Genomic DNA, 10,614 nt, shown 5'->3' on the forward strand with positions numbered 1-10,614 from the left:
GACCACCTGGGCGTGTAACTGGGAGACGCTGAGGACAAGAGCATCTGCTTACATTTTCTAAATCAGGGCCTCTAGTGACCGCAGGTTCTGCTTCCCACCCCCATCCCCACGCATTTTAATTATTAGACCCTGTCCAAACCACCTTACCCCTCATCCTCTGCTAAAATGCCTTCAAGTGTCCCTCACTGAGGACAGAACCACCACAGCCCAGTGGTGACCGTGGCAACTGGACCTGCTCCCTAGACCATCAGACAAATTAAACACACATGGCAAAAAGAACTAGGTATGGTCACAATACTCATTTTTTGGTCAAGACTTATCAAGGTAGGTGGGTTTCTTAATTTTAATTTAAAATTAGTTTCAGCACCTTCATATTTTGTCCCTCGTGTCCATCTCCTCACTCCCCAGGTGAATGCCCTTTTCTAATCACCTCAGTCCTCCTAAGGCCAGGCCACCAGCACTGCCAAAGCCCTGCTCCTGCTGAGGGACCTGGGCTCCAGTTCTTCCCCGCAGCTGAGCCATACTGGAGAGTGGAGTCTTCACCCTGGGAGGCACGTAAGGGAGCGGCAGAAAGCGCAAGATTTGGCAGGCCCACTAGGAGTAAAACTGCGGTGAGAACAACACATCACCCTTGTCCACAGCTCAGAGACAAAGCTCAGGGAAAGCACAAGGGACTGATGACCAATAATTGTTATTAACCACAGCATGAGAGAATTTTCTAGGAAGTTTGGTTTTAAAAAAAAGTACTGGTCACAGCAGGGTTAGCAGAGAAAGCAATACTACTTCATTTTTTTATTTCAACCTTAAAAACCTAAGGCGAAGAAAAAGAACACATAATTAGTTAGAGGCATGAATACAACAAATTTTTTATTTCAAAGTCTCAAATTTTGACCAGCATAGCACCACTGACACAGGTGCCCTGATAGAACCTTATGATTTGGTCACCAGAAATGATTATGCCAAGCTATAATTAAGGCTAACCAATCAAATCCAGGTACCCAATACCAGTTAAAATTCAGGTAGAAACTACCAATTTGTGGGAACCCTGGGACTGGTTTTCCAGGGAACCTCTGAATTATTTTTTAAGTGCTACAGCATGTACGAGGACCTGGCTCACAGGCTGGCTTCTCACATGTAGGAACTGATTGACTAAGAGGTAGATGAGAGATTCCAGATTCCACTTAGCAGTGGAGAGGCAGGGCTCCAGCCGCTGTGTCAGAGATAGGCCCCAAAGCAAGTCCACTTAAGCTGGAGCTCAGGTGAGGGGGCGGCTTCCTGGCACCTCCTCCTCAAGGTGGAATGGGAGGAGGGCTGCCACTGCTCTCCGGGTGCCACCGATTCCTCTTCCCAAGCCAGGCAGGGCCTCTCTCGTTCTCCACGCTGACCCACCTGCCTCCCAGGGTTAATCTCACGAGTCACTGGTCCCCACAGAGGGGTGGATGTGGAGCCTCCTCACATCAAGTCAGAGCATGACTGCTAACAATTCGCCACACACAGCTGAACCTCACAGGTGATCCCACAGCCTCCAGCCGTCTCCCCCACATCTGAAAGGAGAGGAATCAGAGGTTTCCCTTTTGGTTTTCCTCCCTGGGAATCAGTTCATAGGAGATGCTAAGCAATGAACATTGTAAGTTTATCCACAGACAGATGTGTAACTGCGTACGCTAGATTAAGAGGAGAAAACACTCGCTGATTACCTTTCTTTCTAAACAAAGGTAAGAACTGAAGGATTTCACTCAATTATGCACAATGGCTTGTGTCTAAAAAAGCTGTATAAAAAATGAACTCATGTTCATGCATGAATTAAACTGACTTCATGAGCGCTATAGAGACACATTAACCTGTGCTTTTCCCCTGGAAGCTCATGAGCCAGGGCTCAGCCTGACAGCTGCTACCAAGAGCCCCAATGGCACAGGGTCAGAAGACCACAGGTGGGGCTGGGGAAGAGAAGCAGTGGGGTCCAGGGAGGCCCAGGGCAGTCACCCAGATGTCTCCTCAAACTGTCTCAGATGCTGCTTGGTGACTTCTATGCTCTGGGCTGCCCAACCCATTTAATTTACCCATGAATACTGCTGCATTTGGATTTCAAACATTCAGTATTGGGTTGGGGCAACAACAAAAGTTCAGGGTCTGTACTTTAAAACGATAGTATAGAACAGTAATAAAACCCACGATGGAGGGGGGTTGATTTCACTTTTGGTTAGTTTTTACCTGAAAACAGTAATCTAGGCCCGGGAAAGATGCCATATGTGGCATGAATGTGAAGAAGTGAAGCGGACAACGGGTTTGTCGTTGGGTGAGATGTGTCAGGCTGCACCAGCCCCCGAAATCTGCACGGAACAAAGGGTAAATGCGCCATAAAAGATCTCACTAAACAGGACTCCACACCATCAGAACAAAGACAAACACTAGCTCTTTTCTGACTTCCAAACATGGAACTGTAACATATATATTACAAGTTGGTTAAAATACTGCTAAAACAGCACATACAGAAACAATACCTTACTTGTTGCTCCCTATAAGTACATACTCCTTTTACAACTTTGTTTTTAAAACCAGGAAAAATTGTTAAAACATCTATGTAACAAACAGTGATGTTTTCAAAAGTATATATACACCTAATAGTCCAGAGAATGCTCGCTCTGGACCCAGTGTCAGCACCATGAAAGTGCAGTGTCTGTGACTGCAAATCAGACAAAAATAAAAAATACAGTATTTTCTGAAGCCTAGGACTAGCTCATGATAAACTTTAAAGCATTTTTGGCAGACAGGTATGTCCTCAAGGGCCTTCCTTTTAGACAGGCACAAAGTTGCCACTGGTTACACTTAAGTTTATCTTGCATCGCTGTACAGGTATATAATCTCATCAGAAGGTATATAGGAAATTTAAATGCTTCAGAGTTTTACAAAAATTGCTAAAAAAAACTTTTGCACTTCAATTTTTAATTGTCAAATGTGCCACTGTTAATGACATCAATTCCAAACTACTTTCTGACTGCATTACTCAACCCTAAGGAAGAACTTGGTTTCAGGGATTGGATCCCTTCTCTGAAAGCGTACATTTCACTCAGAAATGTAGCAGTACAAGCACTACACCTATTAATTCTCCATTTATTAGTCATCGAAATTTGCATGAGCCATTCGCAGCCTGAAGCCTCAAACCCAACGGCATTAACCACCAACCAAGAGAGACTGTAGTTTAGGTCCTGATACTGGCCTCAGCATTATCTCAAGAGGTCGGGTTAGAGCAAAGTGCTGGGAAGGTTGCTGCTCTGCCAGCGCAGGCAGGTGGTCTTCGAGTGTTTGTACAGGTGGCTGGACTGACTGAACCTCTTGCCGCACTTGAGGCAGGCGTAGGGTTTTTCACCTGTGTGAACACGGATGTGCTTCTTGCAATCTGTCAAGGTCAGGAAAGTCTTGCAGCAGATTTTGCAGGCATACTTGCGAGCCCCCTCTACGACTAAGACGTTGTGCTCCGATAAGGCCTTCTTGCACTTTGACAGGACGTCAGCAGATGCCCTCGTCAACTGCGGGGGGCCAGGCTGCGAAGGGTGGCCATTTTCAAATGAGGATGTGGCCGCGTTCATCATTAGCTGGGAACTGGCAGAGTTCTCTGGGATCTGTGAGCTCCTGACTGACGTTACCACTGGCATTTTGGGAGCTATGCGGCGGTAGTATGGAAAGTTACTGGCTCCACCTCTAGGGGAGCTCATCATTACCCTGGAGAAGGAGGAATGCAACCCCAAACCAGACCTGGAAAAATCCATCCCAAACTGTTCTCCTCCTTGGTAGCCTGAGGTCTGCACACATGGCAGGCCCATCACTTCCTGCATAGGCCTGACGAAGTGAGCATCTGTGGGCTCGCTGAACGGGTTCTCCATGTGAGAGCCAGGGGCTGAGGAGGGCCCGCCTGCAGGCCCAGCCTCTGGACTCAACAAATAAGGGGCCTCCCCCTCCAGCCTGCAGTCACTAGTGGTGTTTGGGATATTATCGTCATTGTTCTGATTTGCACTAAAGTTACTTCCTCTGCTCTTGTTAAGAAAATTTGAAATGCTAAAAGTGGATTTATGTTCTAGGTTATTTGTGACTTCCAAAATATGGATGTCTCCTACCCGGTCAGTACTAGACTGGGGATCTGAAAAACTCCGGTCGCTGCTCTCGGGGCTGAGGTCTATCTTCTCGGCACTGACCACCACTCCCTCCACCTCCACCGATTCGCTGCCTTCCGCTTGGGAGGTCACGTCGCTCACTTCATCCTGAGGCTCAGGAGAGCTCAGGGGCTCAGATTTAACCACCACTCTCATGTGCTCCTTCTCACCAAGGCCAGCCTCAGGGTTTTCACACTGAAAACCACTTTTCTCAGGTGTGGCTTCCTGCTCAAAACTAGCCTCGACCTGAGTGGCGCGGGAGGCCATGGAGAGCTGGGTCACATTGCCGGTGCTGTTGTCGGACTGGCTGGGCACCTGGGCATCTTCTTGAGCAGCAAAGGGCCGGTCAAATATGATGGCGCTGTCGTCCTGGGTGTCGGTCATCCCGTCAGCTTTAGGGTTATCCACGATCTTCAGAGAATCTGGTGAAAAGAACTCCTCCCGAGAATGAACCCCCGGCCCATTCTCTGGCGTAACGTCGGAGATGGCAGACTCATCTAGGGTGGGTCGGAGCCGCTGTCTGGCCCGCTCCTCTGCAGACTGCTTGCGCTTATGCAGGCGTCTCATGGGGAAGGGTGTCCGCTGGTCCAGGTTACTGCGCATCGAGGAGCTCATGGGGGCCGGCTGCTCCTCACCACTCTGGTTGGAATTGAGGGCTGAGCTCACGATGCTCAGTCCCAGCTGCTGCAGCATAAAGGAGCGCTGCATGCGGGCGCTCTGCTCCTGAACGCGCTCGGTGGGGGGAGACATGGGCAGCGTCCTTGTCGTTAGGTAATGTTTACATGCCTTAACAACAGAGTTCAAGTGCAGGTGAGAGGCTGCCAATAAGACATCCATAACATTGCTCTCCCCCAGCATGAGGGTGGAGGTATACATCATGTCAATCAGTGCGGCAAAGGCCTCCGCTGTCACTACCTCGCTATCCAACTGGATCATGTTCATGGTCTGATCTCCCTCTGCCACAGAGAACAGGGCTCGGAAATGTGTACTGCATGCTGCTAGGACCGAGCGGTGGGCTTTGAAATGTCTGTTCCCCACTACAATGACACAATCACAGAGCTGGCCGTGAAGTCTCTGGTAGTTCAGCTGCTGGAAGATCTGTTCAAAGTGGCCAGGAAAATCCATGATCCTATAAAAAAAAGAAAGTGTTAAGACGCAGAAGAGCTTAAGTCAAAGGGCACAGAGGGTGCGACGACAAGAGAGGCATGGGGACTTCCCTGGTGGTCCAGTGGTTAAGACTTCGCCTTCCAATGCGGCGGGTGTGGGTTCGATCCCTGGTCGGGGAGCTAAGATCCCACATGCCTCCAAAAAACCAAAACGCATCCAAAAAACCAAAACAAAAAAAAGAAGCAATGTAACATTCAATAAACACAAAAAATGGTCCACATCAAAAAAAAAAAATCTTAAAAAAAAGAGGGAGGCATGAATGACCAAGCTTGGACCTTTCAAAGCTCGTGATGTTTCTGATGGTGGGCACGCAGACTAAACACCTGTCCAATAAGGAGCAAATGCTGATTCGGCTAACAGCCCTGGAAGCCTGCACACACACACAGATCAGCTACAGGCTGTTTACAGCCTCCCCTTCACCCTTACATGACCCACTTTTAACACTTAGGGTCCATGTTAGAAAAGACCAGTGTGTGGGTGATGCAACATCTATCTATACCTGAGAAGTCAGAGTTCTGCACTCCCTGAGGACAATAAATAAACTCCAAGAAATTATAAAGAGTCTTTTAGCAACCTTAAATAAATAAAAAGGGCATATCAATATTAGTGGGGAAGATTTCCAGTTATAGATGGTAGTAGATTGCACTCATGCATTCACCCTCTCCACCCTTAAAGTTTTTTGGTTTTGTTGTTGTTTTAAAGGTAAAAACCCACAAGGGAAAAAAGAATGGGAAAGAAATATCAATAGCATTTTGGAAGCTGGTGAGCAGGTAAACGAATACATGCTGACTGACTTAGCATGCCCAGAAAGCTGAATCCTAAACTGGCAGTGGCTAAAACAACCTGACATATATAAACCCCCACCCACCCAGAGGCTCAGAACTGGCTGCCAAGGTGCCAGGGGAAGTGGAGTGAACATGATGTCAAGACAAGGGGACTGGCTGGAAGTCTATTCGATAAAAAAATAATCTAATGGACGTTCCACACCTGTGGCACAGAAAAGGTAAAGCTATAGAGACAGAGAGTAGATTAGTGGTTTTCTGGGACCGGGGTTGGGCTCGGGGCAGGACGCAAGTGGGAAGGGGGACTTCTGGGGGCATGATGGAAATGTTCTAAAATTGGGGTATGATGACTACACATCAAATTCTCTAAAAGTATTTGAACTGTACACTTAAGGAATTTTATGGTATGTACATAGACCTCAATAAAGCTCAATAAATTAAACTTCGAAAAAAAGAAGAAGAAAGAAAAACAAGAGATGAACAAGCTCCAAAACCATCTGCTCAGACTCCATTTTCACCTGTAGGGCTTCTATACAGCCAACCCAACCGACTGCTTAGAACATCACATGTATCTTTGGTGATACTACAGAATTACTAGGTTTTTCTCCCCCTTAGGTGTGATAATGGCATTCTGATTTTTTTTTTCAAGAGTAGTTTTTAAAGAGATAACATACTGAAATACTTACAGATGAAATGACATGATGTCTAGCATTTGCTTCAAAAGCTTATTTTTTGTACTTTTGAAATTTTTTATAAATGTTAAAATTTAAAAAGGGAATAAAGAAGAGACCGCATGGACTATGGGTGGATCACTTTCCAAAGCTGAGTTTGGAATCATTACATAGCTACATCTTCATCTCTGGGACTCATCAGCAACAAGAACTTGCTTGTCCTCTCCTAAGAAACTGCTGCACTTCCTAGGAACCACAGGACTGCTCATTCAAAGTCTAACTCCTTGACTAGTGCGCATGACACACTCTCATTGTATGGTTAGAAAACAGGGTCAGTAACCCCCAAAGTGGCGCTGCTCTGTGCCTTCTGCCCACAGACTGTAGAAGCTGAAGGAGCCACAAAGTTTAAAACCCTGTTTTATCCTCTCCAGCCAAGGAACCTCTGGTCCTCTGGGAGGGAGGGAGGCATAATCTAATGGTTACACCCCAGGATACAAACATGCAGATAGACAGTCGTGCCTGGCACTAGAGATAAAATGATCAAGACAGATCCATCTCTGCCCTCAGGGGTGACAGACTAATCAACATTCAAATACAATAAAGTATTGCAAGTGCTGTGGTAGGAAGTACAAGGTGCTACAGGAGACAAAGAAAGGGCGCCTGCCTCTGAGGGGGTGTGGAAAGCCTCTTCGGGAAAGAAGCCAGCAGTCCCCTGCTGGGCTCTGGTGGCTGAACCAGAGAAACTCTGTACTCAGGACACGAGGCTGCGACGAGCTGCTACAACCCACAGCTGGAGCATGAAGTTAAAGTCCGCACTAGAAGGTAAGACATTCCACCCACCCCACCCACCAATAGAAGACTAGCAGCCCAGGGTTCAAATACCCAGGGAATCCCTCCAACAGACCACTTGGGTCCCCATCAAACTTCCCTACAGTGAAGCCCACCAGTCCTCAAGGCCCATTCACTCAGCTTCCAATCAGTCAGGTAGAAGCACCACAAACTGGAGGGGAAAAATCCCTAACATTGAAACCGAGTGCGGCCCTATGGGGCTCCCAGGCACGGAGGCTTTTTTGTCCCCCATTTCTTGTAGGCAAAACTCCAGCCTCCATGACCTTCCCTGAGTTCCAAAGGGCAGATTCGAACAGTTGCTAATCAAGGGAGGAGCAGCCACAAAACCACCTGAGGCAAGATTAAAGGGACCGGAGAAGATTAGGAGACCGTCTGAGACCCTGCACACATCCTAATCTTGTCAGCAACCCCATCCTTTTGAAACTCTGCAGAAGAAGAATGCAAGACTGTTACTGCCTTCGTCCTTATTGCATACCCCTGACCATGAGCCCCGACTATAAGACCTCCCTATTCCCCAGGGAGGGGAGCACAGTTCTTGAGGTGCTAGCCTACTGTGTTCCCTCTTCGCCTGGCAAAGAAGTAAAGGCACTCTTTCTTTCTCCTCCATAACTGTCTCAGTATTTCTGTACAGCGTCTGTGCACAGACAGCCAAGATTCTGGCAACATGAAAGACAGAGCCCTAAACAAACAAAAAGCATCTGGAAGAAACAGAACTAAGGGCGAAAAACACCTATAATTAACATCCTCAGAGAGCTAAGATACGATATCCATGAAACAAGAAGAGAATGTTTTTAATTTTTTTTGAAAAGAAATATTCCAGAAACAAAAAAAAGTATTGGAAGTTTAAAATTGCAAAAAAAATTTTAAGTTACTAGAAGGGTTGGAAGATAATAATATGGCTGAGGAAATGTCACAGACAAGGCAAAGGAGAAATAAAAGTGAATGAACAAGAGAAAAAAAGAATTAACGAAGCCCAAAGTCTGAATACAAAAAGAGAAAAGACAAAATGGGGAGAATGATAACAAAGAATAATTCTCAGAACTGAAGAAGTTACTTATTCACACTAAAAAGGTCCACCAAGTGCTCAGCAATATGAGTGAACAAATCCCCACACCTGGCTCATTACAGTGACATTTTAAAACACCTGGGATAAAGATCTGGAAAGTTTGAAGTGGGGGGAGTTAACAAAGAATCAGGAATAAAACTGGCATTAGACTTCTCAAAAGCAATACTGGAAGGTAAAAGGTTCTTTAAAATTCTCCGAGAAAATTACTTCCAACTTAGACCATACCCAGTCAAACATCAATTGTAAGGGGAGACTACGGCATTTTCCAGACAAGCAAGAACGCAAAAGTCTACCTCCCACATATCCCTTCTCAGGAAGCTATTAAACCTTGTGCTTCAGGAAGCTGGGAATAAACCAAGAAAAGGAAGATGAAGAATATAGGAATTGCACACGCATCCTAGAAAACAGGCAAAGAGAATTTGAAAGATGATGCTGAAGCCTGAAATGAGAGCTAGGCAGCAGGACTGGGGAGCAGACTGGAGCAGGAATATGAGGGACTCCAAGGAGTTCCCCAAGGGAAAAAAGGAATGGAGAGATCACATGACATAGTTGAGAGCGCTAAGAAGTTAACAGTTCCATGAAAATGTGAAGATAGGTCATAAAAAAACAAGAAGAATTTTATTTTATTTTTTTGCGGTACGCAGACCTCTCACTGTTTTGGCCTCTCCCGTTGCGGCACATAGGCTCCGGACGCACAGGCTCAGTGGCCATGGCTCACGGGCCTAGCCACTCCGCGGCATGTGGGATCTTCCCGGACCGGGGCACGAACCCATGTCCCCTGCATCGGCAGGCGGACTCTCAACCACTGCACCACCAGGGAAGCCCAAGAAGAATTTTAAATGGGACAGTTATTAACTCCAGGAAGAATACATGGTTGTTTAGTTGCCGTACCCTATGTGTTTTGTTTACAGAGTCATAATAATGTTTACAGAGCCAAATTTGAGATACTGGAAGGGTAAGGGAAGGCCAATACGTGTGGGGGGGGGAGGCAGAGGAGAAGTGGTGTAAGAAAGTTAAATTCTCATCTTCCCTATTAGTCAAGAAATGCTGTCTTAAATACTACCTCAAGAAATAGTAATATAAGAACGCTGTTTGGAAATACAGAAAGCAGTAGCAGACGAAACAACTAAAACAAGTGAAAGTGGCTGCCTCTAAGGAGGGGGAATTTGGAGGGGAAAAACGGGGGACAGAAGACTGCTATTTTTTTAGCTCTAAACCTAATGGAACGATGTGGCTTCTAAAATATAAATACATACATATATTTAACTTTTATAAAATAATTTTTTGGGGTTTTTTTTTTTTTTTTTGCCACACCACATGGCTTGTGGGATCTTAGTTCCCTGACCAGGGATTCAACCCACGCCCTCAGCAGTAAAAGAACAAAGTCCTAACCACTGGACCGCCAGGGAATTCCCAATATTAAATGAAATTTTAAAAAACATGGTAGGGCTTCCCTGATGGCACAGTGGTTGAGAGTCTGCCTGCCGATGCAGGGGACACGGGTTCGTGTCCCGGTCCGGGAAGATCCCACATGCCGCGGAGCAGCTGGGCCCGTAAGCCATGGCCGCTAAGCCTGTGCGTCTGGAGCCTGTGGTCCACAATGGAGAGGCCACAACAGTGAGAGGCCTGTGTACCTCAAAAAAACAAAACAAAACATGGTAGATCCTTGACATTCTAAAGGCATACACCCTGAGATCTTTGCACATCTCCAAATTCACAAGTACCATTATGGCACTTCACAAGGATTACTGCAAGCAGAAGGCCACATGGATGCCAAGCTGCACACCAGGCTTGCCCACTTGCTTTAGTGGCCCAGCCCTACAGAGCAGGCCAAGTCATGACTGAGTGAAATGACAAGTGACCACAGAACACACGCCTTCAAGATCCCTGGAAAATAACAAAAATGACAAACTCTAAATCCATAAAAACCA

General features: G+C 46.4%; 1 protein-coding gene across 1 annotated transcript; it reads right to left on the bottom strand.

Moving 5' to 3' along the window:
- Positions 1-2,926: 2,926 nt before the first annotated feature.
- Positions 2,927-9,925, bottom strand: ZBTB5 (zinc finger and BTB domain containing 5). The gene has a single exon (XM_029201322.1). It carries the CDS (start codon positions 5,271-5,273, stop codon positions 3,243-3,245), a length of 2,031 nt encoding a protein of 676 aa, XP_029057155.1. The 5' UTR covers positions 5,274-9,925; the 3' UTR covers positions 2,927-3,242.
- Between the last annotated feature and the right edge of the window lie 689 nt (positions 9,926-10,614).

This window comes from Monodon monoceros, unplaced genomic scaffold (genome assembly GCF_005190385.1).
Source record: "Monodon monoceros isolate NGI ecotype Baffin Bay Population unplaced genomic scaffold, NGI_Narwhal_1 Super_Scaffold_5, whole genome shotgun sequence".
Classification (NCBI taxonomy): domain Eukaryota; kingdom Metazoa; phylum Chordata; class Mammalia; order Artiodactyla; family Monodontidae; genus Monodon; species Monodon monoceros.

Excerpts from the sequence above, each read along its gene's own strand:
- ZBTB5 (XM_029201322.1), bottom strand. The coding sequence starts at position 5,273 with ATGGATTTTCCTGGCCACTTTGAACAGATCTTCCAGCAGCTGAACTAC.